At 48.1% G+C, this 17,425-nt stretch overlaps 1 protein-coding gene across 1 annotated transcript in view; it reads right to left on the bottom strand.

The window, feature by feature from the left end:
• TMEM213 (transmembrane protein 213) overlaps positions 1–8,256 on the bottom strand; it is a 147,951-nt gene extending 139,695 nt beyond the window's left edge. The window contains exon 1 of the mRNA XM_078673047.1: positions 8,128–8,256. Coding sequence (XP_078529173.1) covers positions 8,128–8,188 — 61 coding nt within the window. The 5' untranslated portion in view covers positions 8,189–8,256. The remainder of the gene's footprint in view (positions 1–8,127) is intronic.
• Positions 8,257–17,425: the final 9,169 nt, after the last annotated feature.

Here is a 17,425-nt window from a genome sequence, read left to right as displayed (position 1 = left end):
TCCCTGCCAGCTTCTCACTGGCTTACAAACTACCTCCCTATCCTGTTCCTGTTGCTGTCCCCTCCCATTCCTGTTTGCCTGCCCTGTCCTGAAGAGGGTCAGGCGAGACGACACGACACGCACTGTATGCAGTAGCTTTACTTTTTGAGAACAGAGGCCCTGAAGAAAGCCTGGGTCCCCTTTTTCCCATTAGGCTGAAACATATTGGCCCCCTTGCAGCTATTTGGTTAAAACTGCTATGTTATTGCGCTGTTCTTGTTTTTAACAGGAAGAGACCTTCCTTATTAAAATTTCCTCTTTAGGAGACCCCTAGGTTTTCTTGTTGTTCAATGAAGAGCAGCTCTCATGCCTTACAATTGTAAAACCAGTAATTGCAGTCAAACAGGTAACCTTGGGGCCTTATTACATAGCCCCTTCTGTAAGAATGATAGCGTTGGCACACATTTATAGCCAGCGCTATATTCAGAGGACTTTCCCTCCTTTGCATGGGGGTGACTCCACACAAATGACAGGAATCACTTTGCCCCTGAGCCTGTACTATAATAGAGAAGCAGGCACATAGGCAAACAGGGAGATAACATGGGAAACAAACAAAAAAATCAACCAGACTAACAGAATACTCCAGCCAAGGTTGAGTTTTGTACCACTGTGAACTGAATGTTCCATAAACTGCATTTACTTCTCTCGGTCAGATCATGTCATGTCATGCTTTGTTGGTTTGTAATGCAAAAAGAACAATTGATGGATGGAACGCTGAACAATGTCAAACACTCACCCCCAGTACAGAGATCTGGGCCTAAATCCATTCTACTTTGCTCACCACGCCAACTCAGTATGGACCCAGTCACATGCAAATCAGTCTTGGCTCCGCTCTCCATGGGAACAGTCCAGCCCGAAATGCCAAGTCAGGTCCTCCCTGGACCAAAAACATTCATCCTAGGACCAGTTTCGGGGCATCACTCCTCATCAGCCAGGATAGCCTGAATCTAGTGGCATGGCGTGCACCGGACTTACGTCTGGGAATCCCCGTCCCACTTGGAGCGGGGTATCACTCCTCATCAGCCAGGATAGCCTGAATCTAGTGGCATGGCGAGCACCGGACTTGCTTCTGGGAATCCCCGTCCCACTTGGAGTGACAAATGCAAAAAGAACAATTGATGGACCGAATGCTATACAATGTCAAACACTCACCCCCAGTATCCATAGTTTTTGTTGATTGTTTGGTGATACCCCGAAAACGGTCCTAGGATGCTTTTTTCTGGTCCACGGAGGACTTGGCCTGGTAGTTCGGGCTGGACTATTCCCATGGGGAGCAGTGTCAAGACTGATTTGCATATGGCTGGGTCCAAACTGGAATAGCATGTTAAGCAAAGAAACTACAGATTTAGTCCCAGATCACTGTACTGGAAATGAAATGTTTGACATTGTTCACCATTCCGTCCATCAATTGTTAATTTTTTATGTTGGTTTGATATGTGTACTCTCGCCCAAGAGGGTATGCTGGTGCCGAGCAGGTGGGAGATTTGCCAAACCTAAGGCCTATTGTTGTTACTTGATAAGCTAGTTCTTCAGCTTCCTGTGGAATTCAAGAGAGGAGGCTCGGATGTTAATGGCACATATTTTAGAAGCAATGTAGGAGAAGGATCAACTTCTGGATCTGGTTTTCCATTTACTTGGGTTGTGAGCAAGTAGGAGTCTTGCTGAACTGAGGTGTCCGAAAGGTTTGTGAAAGCAGATGATATTGTTGAGGTGTGCTGGGCCAGAGTGCCTTAAAAGTTTGAAAGAGGAGTTTGAAATGTGCTTGTTTGGGTTAGGGTAGCCATTTTAGCTCCTTGAGTTGAGATGTGTTTGTCGTGGGAGGTATTCTGGCTGGCGAGTTCTGGATGTTCTGCAGCCTCCCAATGAGATGCATATTTATCCCAGTGTAGAGAATGTTTTTGTAGTCTAAGTAGCTGGCGGCAATAGTGTAGGTGATGACTTTCGTCATGTTTACTAGGATCCATTTGAAAACCTGCCTCATCATCTTCAGTATCAATCAATCAATCAGGGAGCTGGGGGGCGGGGGGAGTGAAGTGCAGCTCAGGATCAGTCGGAAAACCAGGTCTTGAGGTTCTTCCTGAAGGTGTGCAGAGTGGGGGAGTGCCGGATGTTGACTGAGAGCTCCTTCCAGATCTTTTCTGAGACGTAGGAGAAGGCTGTTCCTCCTGTTCTGGTTCTGTGGATGCGTGGGATCTCTGCCATAGCGAGGTCGGCGGAGCGGTGGTTCCTTTTGGGTACATGAAAGCATCAGGCACTTATGGTGTTGACTTCAGCTGTGATGATGAGTTTGCAGTCAAGAATGAGCCAAAGGTCTTGACTAGACTTATTTAGTTCTGAGGTAGGTCTGGATAATTTTCATTAATGCCACTGTTTGCATATCATCCCACATTGCATAATGCGGGGTAGCCCTCTATTGAAATGAATTATGATCAGCACTAGTAGATGTGATATGCACAGAGCATCACCGGTGCCACTGAATTTATGTGGTATGGGAGGACCAAGTTTTGCAGCAGTGTTGACAAAATTATGCAGCAAGAAAAGACTAATTATGTGGTGTAATGCGGCGACATTTTGTGATGGTAATACTTGATTATTTTGTTATTTGTCTTACACTTGTTAACACTGTTTGGGCTTAGGGTGCACTTCATTAATACAAATTAAACACGCAAGTATAGCAACAAGCAACTGAAAGGTGAACAGTCAACCTTTGCAAAGGGTCTTCAAGTGCACTACAACATGTATTGCAGAATTTTTGGTAACTTTTGATCCCTTTGAGCAAGGAGCATTTTTTTAAAGTAGATTATTCAACAGATGATAGATTATGTGGCAACTGAGGCAAATCCATAATTTTGTGGAAAACAGCACAGCCATAAAATTGCACTGTTCCGTGGCATTGACTATAGCCTGAGAATGTGCAGTATACTGTAAGAAGATATCAGAATATGAAATGGTCACATTTGTAACCCTGCCATACCGGTGAGAACAAATTCAGGTCAACACAATCTCTTACTTGAGATAACACAGTTATGTACTATACCCGAGCATCTGGCAGAAAACAGACAGAAACTGTGTAGTTTACTATTTTTGGTATTCATAAACTACAACTTTAATTTTACAAATAGTAATTTTATGGCTGTAGAGACTCCCCACTCATGGTAGATACTCCACACATAAAAAGTTAGGCCTGTCCTATCTTTTCATGTCTAGAGCTCTCCATCTTGACTGCAGCATCTCTGTAGTCAAAATATTTTGTGAATACAAAAAAAAATAAACTTACATAAAAGTGCACATTTACATTTGTGAATCAGGCCCCTACTCTAATAGGCATTGTAATTCCACATTAATTCTTGGGTGACATTTATGATTCTCTCACCCTGGTGACTACTCATCCAATGAAGCGTCCACTGCTACTATCTGAATAGTATAATGCATGGCCCATCCTACAGTATATTACTGAGTGGATCTTACAGAAGCTAAAATACATAAACTCTCTCAGAACCCCCACACAAACTATAATTGAGGTGCAGAAGGCCGTTCACATGCGTTGGCCCTCGTATTACTGTACCTGTTGCATCATTGGCAGGTACACCTCTGTCCGAACTCTCCCAACTAGAAATGGGGGACCCACTAAAAGCCTGATCTGTGCTTGTGTCTGAAGACTGGCTCTGGGTCAGCTTGAGGTGCTCTTGGAACTTCGAGCCCATAGCAAGCCGAGCATTTATGTACTGCCACCCTCAATCTATCCAGGATGTGGCATTACAGTGAGAGCTTCTAATTTTGTAACTGAACAAGCTAGGTTCAAGTCTAGGCTTGCGTTGGCTCAACATCCTGTGATCTGAGTGTTTCACCGGTGCATACAATAAATGAATGTGACCTTGTATAATGTAACTGGTGTTCATGTAAAGCACTTTGATACTTGTAGGTTGAGTTCGCACTGAATAAAAACTGCAAAACACTGCACAAAGAGGTAAAAAACAAACATAAAAAGGAGAGACAAATAGATTGCCATTTAGTGGCTGATTTATACAAAGTGAAAACATAAACCTGGATAAACTGCAGCTTCCCCACTTAAACTATGTGATCTTGGGCAAATATTTTATGTCACCAAAACGCGTTTCTCTTCATATTTGTGCATGAAAGCACGTTTAAATACATGATTCAGAAATTCAACTATACCAAAACCTATTGTGTTTGATTTAATAGACTAATGTTGCCTATAATCTCTAGCCCACATACAGGGTCCACAGAAAAACGTTCTTGCCTGTTTGTTCACTATCGGCACTGTCACCAGAGTGAGGTCGGGGGAAGGAATGACTCCAAGCTCATGTTTATAAGTACTTCTCAGTGCAGTGCCCTATTCTGACATATTCATGTCAAAGCTTCCATGTGTTAAAAAAATTGTTTTTTTAATTTAGAAGTGACTGTATCAAATGTTGTGTTTTTTGTATGTTTTACTTAGCAAATATTTTCAAGGCTTGGCACTTGCATGGCCTAAAGTGCCAAGCCAGAACCTTAACTCGCCGCTGGGGCTCTCCCAGTTAAACCTCTACACCCAAAACACACCGCCCAATTTCAGTTTTGAAGATAGTGAAAAAACATTACAACATTCCGACCTTCAGATGGAGGAAGCACTTAACAGGTGCCTTCTCCATGGCCTCTTCTGTCGTGATTGGGTGGCCAAAGGTCATGTTTGGGTGAGCCTGGCCCACCTGGCCCCTCTGCTAGAACCGGGCCTGAAGGTGGGGCTGACTCCCTCCTGATGGCATCAAAAAGCTGGGCAGCTGGGACTCAAACTGTTACAGGCGCTACATTCTACAATATTGGGAAAGTTAGCATGAAGGTTGAGCAAGGCAACCAAAGGACATCGATGTAATTATTGCGCAAATGTGTATTAAATGTTGTTTCTTATCGCCGTCATTAGTAGTAAGGTTTGGTGATTATTGCAACTACAAGGCGCAATGTCCAGAGTGTTAACGATGTGGTGCTACAAATTAAAACTGAGTGTACAAATTAGCATTTCTTTTTTTTGCTAGGGTTCAAGGTGTGGGTGGTGGGACACTCATTTGTCGCTGGGTGGCAAGATGGGCAGAGAGCTGGAAGCACGGTTTCACCCACCCTCGGATAGCAGGGCTGGGTTTCCCTGGCATACATTGGTGCAGTTCGATCTCCAGGCTGCAGCAGAGACTGCAGGGGAGGGTCCGCACCTCATGTTTTGGTAATTCATTTTGGGGGCAATGACCTCACCTACCTGGGGCGTGGCACTCTAATAAAAGATCTGAAGTCCACCCTGGGTGAAATCAGCAAATTCATGGGATAAATGTGAGTTGTGGTAGTCAGAGATAATCCTGCACAGGGTATGGCACGGAGCCAGGTGTGGGGAGGCCATTGAACATTCCCGCAGGAGCGTAAATAGTGCCATGCGCATGTTCACCGATCGTAAAGGTTTTGGCTTCATAAGGCATGGTCTAATCAATACAAGCACAAGCCATGTATTTCGATAGGGATGGTGTACACCTGTCAGAGGTCGGTATGGATAGGTTCCTCTTGAACCTGCAAGAGGCACTGGTAACAGGATGTATGTGAGAGGTAAGCCTGCCTTGTTGGTGGGGGAGCTGAATGTGACGGTTGCCACCTTTATGGCTTTGGTGGAGTTTCAGGGCGATCCGGAGGCAGTTTCGTTCATGAGGGTGCCATCTCAGAGAGCACACCAGGGGTGCTCTAGGCAGAGGCGCAACTAGAGCCACATTTCGGGGGGGGGGGGCGGTGGAGGAGGGGGCTAAGAAAAAAATTCTGGGGGGGGGGGCTGAAACTTTAAGCAAAAGGCAGAGTCGAGCTGCAGGGGCTCTTGGAAGGGGTGAAACAACATCAAAGCCTCATTAACATGCACATGGTCTTTTAAAGGTGTGGCGCCGCGGCCAGGGCGACTGACGCTGGAATCTGGGGACCACGGTTCGATCCCCGGCTCCGGCGGCAGGTTAGCCCAGCACCATGTGACTCTGGGCAATAGCTCGCTTAATCTTCCCGACGGCCCCCAGCGCCTAGAGACCCTTACGGGTGATTGTGCGCTTTACAAATGTGGACTTTACTTTAAAGATCTGTGAAGTGCTTGGGTGCGGCTGTGTGTGTGCCCGGGAGCCGTCTGAGCCCGTGCTACCACACACGATGGGGGAAGGGGAGGGGAGGGGGGCTGAAGCCCTTTGATTCCAATGGGTGTTGCGCGCCTGGCTCTAGGCCAAACCTCTAAGAGTATTTAGGGCAGGGCCCTGGGATGTAAGCGATGGAATCTTGTTAGTTCCCCGGGCGGTTGCAAACCTGAGCAACCGCGGGCTTGCCTGGGTGACGCTCCGCGCCTAAAAAGGCGTGAGTATTAATCCTGGACTGTTGGTCTATGGTAATTGAGGAAAATCTCCTCGAGAAAAATGGTTGCACCAAATGGGTTGGCCCATGGTGCTGTTTGGCTCGTCAGGAGGGAGGTGGGGCGGCAGCTTAGGTTACTCCTCACTGCCCAACCTTGGATCCCCCATAAGTTAACCCACCACGTTGGCATATTTCAATTATGAAATAAACCTGCAGCAACTTGTTTTCCACCAAAGCATGTCTTGTGTGATTTATTCATATGCATGTGTAGCCATTACCCCTTGGCAGGGGGAGGGTTACCGACAACGGCACTATGGCCTACTCACATCAGACAACAAAGAGTACGGCCTTAGATTAATACACAAAAACACATGCGTGGCATGGTGTGGTTTTCGGAATGTATGTAGGCACCTAATATGGGCGCTATGCAAATAGGATACCTCATTGTTGCATATCATCATGGAAAACAGCCTAACACCACACATTCTAGCTCCGCATCATGCAAGATTCGGTAATCTATAATATGGAACAATGTTAAATAGTACAGAAAAGTCAAACTTGATCGCTACAGCTAGAGAGATCTCTCAGCTAAACAACGGTTCCACAGATCTGAGCATCCGATCTCGGGGCTTCATTCATCCATTCAGCCTTCGGATTTTGACTCTGCGAGTCGGGTAATAACCAATGATCCCTGTCACCAGGAATGTTCCCTCCCGTTGATTTCTTGTGTGTTCGCGGAATTGAAGGGTCTGTGTGCACATGTGATAACTCACTTTTGAGTGGTATCACATTCACCACTCTAAAGTGCTGCTTGAAAATCAGTGTCAAATTGTCCAATTTCATGCAAATCAGGCTGTATGTGAGGGCCACTTTCGAGGCGTGTTCTAATGTCACTGTGCCACTGACGGGGCTCGCGCCTGCACCTGGGCAGCTGAACAAAAGAGTGACTCTTGTATGATGATTGGACACAGATTAAAGTGCTGAAAACGAGGTATGTACGTGGTACCCGCTCGCGGCCTCATCATTACATATGACATGGTAGCTGCTGGTATAGCTCTTACTGCAACCTCAGGCTGCTTCATAGCACTATGAGAGAACAGAAATAAGAAGGGGAACAGGGGCGAGGGAAAGAGCATAGAGGAAACAAGGGAGAGTGTAAAGATATGTTATAACATGTTTGTTGTTTGTATAGTGATGAGGAGACATCCTCAGGCTGCTTCAAAACACACGAGGGAAGAGGCAGAGAGAAAGAAGGGAAGGGAGGAAAAGAGAATGTTGATGTTCCTATAGCAATATGTCATCTTAAGTTTACTTTTCAAGTGCTGGAGGGGAACAGAAGTGTAAGGGAGTATATTGGGGGATGTGACATAGGGGTGGCGCCCTAGGTGGCTGTCTCATATTGCCTTTCCTGCCCTGCGTAAGGGCGATTCAGTCTGCAGAATTTTATATATATATATATATATATGTGTGGCAGTTATTGTGAACGCACCCTCCGTCAGACGTCATTTTCCACATTGGCACATAGTAGTACTACACCCTTCCAACCAAGCACCCCCACTTACAGCATCGTATCTTTTCCACAATCCGCTTCAGCTCCCCGAAATGGGCTACAAAGCGCTATACAAATGACAATACTGCTACATATGAAAAGAGAACACGTTTGCATTCTATTACTATGAAGTTGTTCACCAGTGATGCCTCATTCCCTCTGACCCGGAAGTGCTCTCTTACCTGTGGCCCGGTGGGCGCAGAGGGCGGCCAGGCCCAGCAGGAGCAGGAGGGGGCTCTTCATGCTGGGAGCTTGGAGTGAAGTCAGGCCGGACTGTGCACAGTGCAGCGCCGCTGCTCCTCGCCACAGGGCCTGAAGGGGAGTCCAATGACACGTGCTGGGGGCGAGGAGGTGGCACCAACTAGATCCCGCCGAAGCTGGCAGGAGAGCCCTGGAGCTGTTGAGTAAACACTACACGGGCTGACGTGCCAGGCGGACTGTGGTGACTGGCGTGTGGCCGGCCATGGCACGGGTTGTGAAAACATTCCTCTCACAGCGTAACCTGCGCAGCAGGGGGGGGGGTGAGAGCATGAGTGACAGCGGTAGTGGATGCGGGGAGGTGAAGAGGGACATACAGGGGTCTATATGACTGCCCTCCACCGGGGACAGGGCACAGAGTAAAGGAAATAACCTTTAACAGTCCCTCGGCAAAAAGAGAGCACCTTGTGAGGAGGGGCAAGGGGGCAGTGTCCCTATGGAGGGCAGAGCGGGGGCAGCGGGGGGCCCGCCCCAATAGCGCCCCCGTCGAGGTGAGATACACTCATACACACGTACTGTACTATTCAATCGCCAGGGGATTTTGCTCTGTGTCAGAAAGACAAAACGTGATATCATCTGCAGGTAGGACGCAATCACGTTGTGAGGAGAAAAGACCAGCCCCCCGTTAAGTTGGTGACTCGCACAAGTCAGGGACTCCGTGGTAAGCGCATATAATGTGGTGGATAGTGGGCAACCCTGCCTGGTGTCCCTTCCTATAGGAATGGGCTCTGATTCCACTGTAATCCGGGCGGTCGGAGAGGTGCACAGTAGCTGCACCCAGCCTATAAAGTGCCTTGGTATACCAGGGCACAACAAACCAGCAGATATATACTGCCATTCAATTGGATCAAAACCCTGGGCTGCATCAAGAAACACAGCCCTAGCTTCCGGTCTAGAGCTCAGCTGATGCATAAGGGAAAAGAGAGTCCTCAAGTTTCATGCAGTGGATCTACAGGGTATAAAACAGGCCTGATCTGGGAGGACCAAGAAGGGTGGGATTGGGAACACATTCGCAGACCGTCTATTTCATGAGTCACTATCTGTTAGTCTCATTGGAATCTGGACGGTTATTTTTTGTTGATTCATTTTTTGTAGTTTTATATAGTGTGAACGATATATAACTAAGGCATTGGAGCAGTTTATATGAGCGCCACTTCCATTACACAATTCATTCCTATTTTAGGTATGGAGAGTAAGCGATTTCCTCAGCCTCACAGAATGTTGAGCTGAAGCTGGGACTCAAACCTAGTTCCAACGAAGGTAGCTCTAACCACAATGCCACATCCAATTTTATGCAACCCCCCCATAAGACCTAAAAGACACTAGGGCTGTGGTGACAACATCTGGCCCATAGAGAGGCCACTTCTCTTATTCGTCCCCTCCCCAGCTGACTATGGCCTGCGGGCGATGACCTGGCAGGGGAAGGGTCAAGAAAAGAACACTGCCACTGCTGGTCGAAGGGGGACTCAGGTGAGTATGGCCCAATGGCGCAAAATCACTTGCCCCCTCCCCTCCAGTGAGGCCCTTGCATACTACCACCCTCCCAACACCCACCATGGCCTAAATGTTATGGCCTAGCGGGGGATATTGCTTTTGTCAGGGCAGGTCACAGGAGGCAGGGCCCTGAGGTGAGAATGCCCCAAAGGCCAAAGCAACACCTAGACCCCAGCCTCAGTTTACAGCACGGCAGGGAAGTGACCAAGATACTGGCACCACATTACAGTGGCAAACCAGATTGTGGCCTATCCCTCAAGACACTCTTATTTTACAATTAAACTACAAGAACCATGTGGGTGTGTGCACAATAGTATCACTACCCCTTCCCTATTATGTAGAGGCTCTTAGTTCATGCATAGGTGTCAATCTTTGTCAAAGTACACACAAGGTCAAAGTTAAAATTGCCAAACAACCATCACCCATACCACAAAAAATTGTGGAGAAAGAGAGTTCCTGTAGTTTAATTGTAAAATAAGAGTGTCTTGAGGGATAGGCCACAATCTGGTTTGGTACTGTTTGAGTGGGGGGCGGCCTATACCTGTGTTCCCCCTAAAACTCCAAGGGAAATGATACCACATTACAGTGGCCCAGCTAGGATTAGGGAAGAAATGAAGTCTCTGGGGCTGGGTTTCAGAGGACCGTAAAACCGGCCCTCAGATGACCCTGAGGTACCTGCCCATCGCCCAATGTCTGACTGTCCACCTTCCCAATCTGACCCTGGGACCAAGGGAAAAGGAGAAGTGGTCTATTGGTTAGCACACTAGCCAATATTTTTTAATCTGTATTTATTAATGACAGATGCCTATATGAGTCATTTAGTATAATGGGCTGACCCATTGCCCCTTAGAACCTGGGTGTACAAGAATGTGGAGAATGTTGGTTCTGTCTGGTACAGAATTGATTCTCTGTTTACTAAATAATAACCAATCAAGAACAAAAAAACAGCACTCAAACTTATAAGTAATAATCAAAGAAAATGAAAGAGAATAAAAGACAAAGAACATGAATCAAATAACACACCACAATCAAATCAATCAAAGTCTGTATTTAGGGATACATCCATAAATTCCATTACATTTTATGGTGTCGAGATGACATTAGAAGGCTGTCAAAGTTCATGAACATACAATTTGTTCCAACAGCGCAAGTGATATGGTGAAAAAAAGTGCGAAAAAAGTGCTAAATGTGAACAAGATATATACAGTGCTGTACAAATTGTTAGAACTGGTCATTCAAAGGAAATCCATCCCTGGGTACATAAAGCTCCATGCTGCTTGGGATTTAGAATTTCCATTTCACGTACGGCGGAGAGAGTAAGGCCAGGATTATTACAAGCACATCAACATTTCGACCCAATAAGGTGCGTGGTTGAATAATAGGCACGGATGGTCTTCCTCGGGACAAGCCGGTTTCATTTCCAGAGCAGCGGAGAGCTACAGAACTAAGCTGCCCCATTGATGCGATTTATCACCATCAAGGACCTTTGAGTTCAACCCACAGTGGACCAACCCCTGAAGTCCTTTCTTTCATTAATTTCGGCTGTCCCTTGTATCGCCTTGTCCTGAGGAAGACCCAGGGGGCGGTAATCCCAGATTTCAGCACCATACAATGCAGCACCCCTTTGCTTTGTAGATTTCAACTGCTGGGCTTATGGTTTTATGGGTACAGCTCCCGTATACCCTTTGTTAGGCCCCCGTCGACAGTACCAACTTTAAACTTTTTTCTAGATTTGCGCACCCCAGTCCAATTTTTCTATCTACGTGATCCCAAGGTACTCGAAGATGGAGACCCTCTCTAACTGGTTTCCTTCTAAGGGGCATTTGGGCGGGTACTAGTGCTTGCATTAAAAAACATATATATTTCGTTTTTATGTAGATTAATCTCCATACCCCGAATCCTACAGAAGGAACTAAAATTATTAAGGACCTTTTGAATTCCCATGGGTGCTTTAGACAGGAGGAGTATCATCCGTGTACATCATTGTGGGGATTTTGCGATTCGCAAGTTTGGAGGCGTCAATATCAGTCTCTGTAAGTAATGACTTAACTAGGCCATTAATAAAAAGACAGAAAAGTGTCAGGCCAGGACGCACCTCTTTCTACCGGGAATTGAGCGGATAGGTCGTCATTTTTACCATACATAATTTGAGCATAATTACCTTGATGGAGACGTTCCAACTGATGGCATAGATATGGTGGAAAACCCATGTCCAAGAGGAGTGCTCACAATTTCCCCCTCGGAACCAGGTCAAATGCGGACTTAAGGTTCACAAAAATCAAATAGAGGCTGCCACGCTCCAGAAGTACACACTTCCAGTATAGCATTTGAAGCCTAAAGATTTGATCAGTTATTGAGATCTTGGCTCTAAACACAGCTTGGAGGGGACTGAGTACCTTATACTCATCCATCCAGCTCTGTAGCCATCCAAGAAGGACGCAAGCAAATATTTTTTGACTTACGTCAATGAGATTGATTGGACAGTAATTTGCAGGGAGGAGTGGTGAACCCTCTATAAAAATGGGTAAAATTTCAGCCCCAGCCCAGGTGGTAGGAATTGCCATTCCATGGAGAACAGCATTGAACAAGGAGCACAGGTAGGGGGTCCAAATAGCAGGTTCAGAGCGAAAGAGGTCACCAGGATCTTATCAAGCCCCGGGGCTTTGGAGGGTGGGATCCTATTTACTGCTTCTGTTGTTTCTTTTAGGGTGATGGGTGGGGCAGATATCTCATATGCCCTGAAAGTGGTACCCACTGGTACATCTTCACCCACCTCCCTCACATATAATGATCCAGAAATGTGCCCTCCATTCGTTCTCTGCTATATTGGATTCTATGGCACTTTGGATTCCTGTGTTCCCATGTTAACTGTATTCCAAAAGGTCTGCATGTCGTGTACTTAAAGTGTTCTTCAAGGTGTCCCAATTCTTGTTCTCCCAACTATTTTTTGCTTTTATGATGGTTTTACTATGAAGCACCCTTTTCTCTCTAATTAAAGCCCTATTGTTGTTTTTGCATGTGGCAATAAGATCTGTTTTGGCCTTATGACAGCGCACACTAGACCATGGATGTCATGAGCTGTTAGCCCCATTCCTTCTTTTATTAGGGTTAAGTATTTTAGCCAAACTAGTTACTAAGTTTTGGTGATTATTAGATATTTCAGAGAGAGCAGTTGGGACCCCATTAATCCCAATTAATTGTTCCACTAGTGCAAGAAAGGGAATGGATGTTTGATATAGTAGAGCCAACTTTTCTTCAGATTGGCACAATCGGCACAGCGTACTATCTTCCTACAGTTACTCCGTTTTAACCTGTGATCAGCTGATGATAATACTACAGATACCTTCTTATCACAGGGTGAGGTTACCTCTAGTATGAGAGCATTGTGAGTACTATAGACACAGGGCACGATATTAAAGTCTTTCGCCATATGCCATGATTTGGAATCAACCAGGATATAATCTATTATAGAAGCGTGCCCCAGTCTATTAAAGGTGGAATTCCCTGGGGTGCCTGATTTAGTGCGACCATTGCATGCTCTCAATGAGTGGTTGAGTATGAGGGTGTTCATCTGCAACACTAATGGAGACCATGCACGTACCGGGGGGATGTCTGGCTCCGGGATAGCCCAATGGAGGTCCTCATCACTGGGGGTAACCAGTGACCCAACCTTGCAGTGGATCAAACTTGCAATTAAAATCCCTGCCCATTATAACCCAAACATTTTCGAGAATTTCTGGGAGAAAGGCTGTCAGTTGTTCAAGGGTTGGTGACTCCAAGCCGTAGCATACCGGGGGAGTAGACATTAATCAAGGCGATTCTGATCTTCGGGGGAAGGTTTAGAAAATACAAAGAATGTCACAGGATGACGTCTCTATTTGCTTGGCGACACATCACAAGTGCACGCCAACCCAAGTGCATAATCCCCCTGATGGCCTTCCCCTGCCCGCGCTGGAGGCTGGTATGCTAAACGTGGCATAGCCCGCTCTGTGAATATCCGTCCTAGCTCAGGTTTCCTGTAACATGCAGATTTCATGATGACAAATAAATGAGCCTATTCCGGATTGTCCAGTTTGGAGGCGAGACCTGCTATGTTCCAGGAGAGACACTTTAATCTGGGTGGATCTTTGCATGCTTCTGGGTTTGAAAAGTAGACACCCAGCTTCACTATAGGGCTCTGAGGTGGTGAGCTTATCTCCTTCAACCTGACTAGCTGCGGGCTTTTACTTTCAACAAGGGGGCCGGTGTTATTGTCTGTGTTGTTTACACTATCATACTGTTAGTCTATAAATGGCCAAGAGGTCTGCTGGGGATGGTCGAGTCTGATATGAGTGTTAGCGTCCACCATCCAACATCCATCCTTTATTTTCTACTCCACTCTCTACCCCATCCTGTTCACGATACCCCTGCCCTAGTGTCATCAGACCCCGCCAAGACAAACCCCTCAAGGAATCCCCTAGAGGGACGGACCGCTCATACAGGAGCCCCCTATATACGGGTCAATCCACCAGTTCCAGTGAGTCAAATCTGTTTGAAAGTGGCATGTTATAGTATAGTGGGCTAGGTTGGTTTCGTCCACTAATGGGATGTCGCTTGGTCCGGTTCCACCCCCGCCCCCTTATGACCATCCTGCCTTTTGACTACTGGGGTAAGACTTGGGGGGGGGGTAGAAGTGACCCAGACAGAAAGAGCCTATACCAATCAATCAATCAATCAATCAATCAATCAATCAATCAATCAATCAGGGTTTTATAAAGCAAGCTACTCACCTGTGAGGGTCTCAAGGTGCTGGGAGGAGGTGCCAGGGGGGATGCAGCTCTGGTCAGTTGAAGAGCCAGGTCTTGAGGCTTTTCCTGAAGGTGTGCAGGGTAAGAGAGCGTCTGATGTTGACAGGGACCTTGTTCCAGGCCTTGGCTGCGACGTAGGAAAAAGCTCTTCCGCCTGCTCTGTTTCTGCAGATGCGGGGGGTTTCTGCCAGGGTGAGGTCAGCGGAGCGGAGGTCTCTTTTGGGTACGTGGAAAGAGACTCGCTTGTTGAGGTATTTGGGTCTGATGTTGTGGAGGGATTTGAAGGTGTGGGTGAGCAGTTTGAAGGTTACTCTCTTCTCGACGGGGAGCCAGTACAGGTCTCGCAGGTGTTGGGTTATGTGTTCGTGTCGTGGGGTCCCGAGGACGAGTCTGGCTGCGGCGTTCTGGATCGTTTGGAGCTTCTGTAAGAAGGTTGTGTTGATTCCGGCATAGAGGACGTTGCCGTAGTCCAGTCTGCTGGTTATGAGTGCGTGGGTGACGGCTTTCTGCATTCCGGGGATATCCATTTGAAGGTCTTGCGGAAGATGCGAAGACAGTTGAAACTGGTGAAGGCGACGGAGTTGATTTGGCGGGTCATGGTGAGGGAGGAGTCAAGGACGATGCTGAGGTTCCGTGCGTGGTCTGTAGGGGTGGGAGGATTCCCGAGGGCGGAGGGCCACCAGGTGTTGTCCCAGGCGGAGGTGAAGGGTCCGAGGATGAGGTCCTCAGTCTTCTGCGAGTTGAGCTTAGGCAGCTATCTTTCATCCAGGCCGCAACGTCCTTCATTCCTTCCTGGCGGCAGAGTTTAGTGTCTTGGGGGTTCTTTGTGAGGGAGAGGATGAGCTGGGTGTCGTCGGCGTATAATACTATGCTGAGCCCATGTCGTCTGAAGATGGCGGCGAGGGGGGCCATGTAGAGGTTGAAGAGTCTGGGGTTCAGCGATGATCCTTGGGGCACTCGCAGTTGGCCTTTGTGGGTTCGGAGAGGAACGGAAGGAGTCTGATCCTCTGTGTTCTGCCAGGGAGAAAGGACTCAATCCAGTTGAGGGTGGTTCCTCGTACCCCTGCGTTGTGGAGTCTGGCTGCGAGAGTGCGATGTGAGACGGTGTTGAAGGCTGCGGAGAGGTCTAGTAGGATGAGGGCCGCAGGGTGGCCCTGGTCGAGTAGCATGCGGATGTCATCGGTTGCGACCAGGAGGGTGGTCTCAGTGCTATGGTTACTGCGGAATCCGGACTGGGAGGGGTCTGGGATGCAGTTCTCTTCAATGAAGGCGGTCAGCTAAGTGTTTACGAGTCTCTCGGTGACTTTGGCAGCGAAGGGGAGGCGAGAGATGGGCCTGTAGTTTTCCAGGTCCATCGGGTCGGCTGTGGGCTTCTTGAGAAGGGGTTTAACCTCTGCCCACTTCCAGTCATCTGGGAAGATGCCGGCTTCGAAGGAGGCATTGATAGTTCGTCCTAGTTCAGGTGCACTGGCGACGGTGGACCTGTGTTAGATGTGTGGTGGGCAGGGGTCCGTGAGGGCTCCCGAGAGGGTGTTTTCATAGTCGTGGTAGTGTGTTTCGACAGTGGTGGGATTCCAGGCTGTGATGGTCGGCTTGTTGTCAGTGGTGGTATCTGGCGTCTGTTTGCTGAAATTGTCGTAGAGGGCCTTGATTTTCAGATGGAAGTAGGATTTGAGTTTGTTGCAGAGTTCCTGGGATGGCGTGACATCCGTGGTTTCGGTGGGGGGTTTAGTGAATTGCTGTATGACGTTGAACAGTTCCTTGGCATTGGTGCGTTGGTGTGGATTTTGTTCTTGATGAAAGTCCACTTGGTGTCTCTTATGTGCTGGGGTTTTCCTTCAGGGTGCTCCTGTAGCTGTTCAGGTCATCCATGGTTTTCCAGTTTCACTTGGTTTTCTCGAGACGTCTGCAGGAACGCCTGGTTTCTAGGAGTTCGGTGGTGAACCAGGCAGCCTTCAGGAGGTGTTGTTTGAGGGGGTGGCGGAGCAGTGCGAGCTAGTCGACGCAGCTGGAGATCCAGCGGTGAAGTTCTTTGGCTGCGGCGTTGGTGTTGGTCGTGGCGCAGGGGAGATGTAGGAGGAGGGTGGTGTTCCTCTGTGATCTTGCTCCAGTTCCTTTGTGGCAGGCGCGGGGAGGATTTGGGTGCGGTGGTGGTGTTGAAGGTGAAGTGTACGTAGTGGTGGTCCGTCCAGAGGGGCTGCGAGGTGTGGCTGAAGTGGATGTTGGTCCATCATGCGAAAATGGGGTTGACGGTGTGTCCTGCTCTGTGAGTGGGGGTGTTTATGAACTGCGTCAGTCTGAGGTTGGAGATTTTGTCCTGGAGGGTGATGGAGTCGGGGTTGCTGCGGTCATCGAGGTGTAAGTTCAGGTCTCTGAGTAGCATGTAGTTTGTCGAGAAGGGTTTGGGTGCAGTGGTCCTGGGGTTGGTCTGCATCTGTAAGTGGGGTGTTCTGTGTTGGGATGGGGGTTGCTCGTGCAGGAGGTGGAAAGTCGGAGGGAGGTCTTGTGTGTGATGGCGAGTCCTTCTCCTGGGCGGTGGGGGCGGTCCTTCCGCTGGATTTTGTACCCATCGGGGATGGTGGTGGCGATGTCGGGGCCGGAGATGGTATTAGTCCAGGTTTTCGTGAGGAAGGCGATGTCGGGCGAGAGGGTGTCGAGCAGGTCCCAGATCTCCACGGCATGTCTGTGTAGGGAGCGTACATTGAGTAGAATGCACGTCAGGGCTACGGTGGTGTGGATGTCTGGTGAGCCTTCTGCAGGCATGGGGGAGCTGTTGATGGTGAAGGATCGTCGGCAGTGTCTGCGGGAGAACTGTCCATGGGTGGTGTTCGGTGTGGATCTTTGGCAGTTGTTTTGCCTTCCGGGGTTGAGTGCGTGGAGGGCGGTGGAGTTGTATCGGGTTGGTTCAGGAGGTCCAGTGTTCCTGGCGCTGGCCGCGGTC

This window comes from Lissotriton helveticus, chromosome 1_1, assembly GCF_964261635.1.
Source record: "Lissotriton helveticus chromosome 1_1, aLisHel1.1, whole genome shotgun sequence".
Lineage (NCBI taxonomy): Eukaryota > Metazoa > Chordata > Amphibia > Caudata > Salamandridae > Lissotriton > Lissotriton helveticus.
The sequence above is the reverse complement of the archived record's forward strand: the minus strand, read 5'-3'. Positions and strand labels throughout refer to the sequence as shown.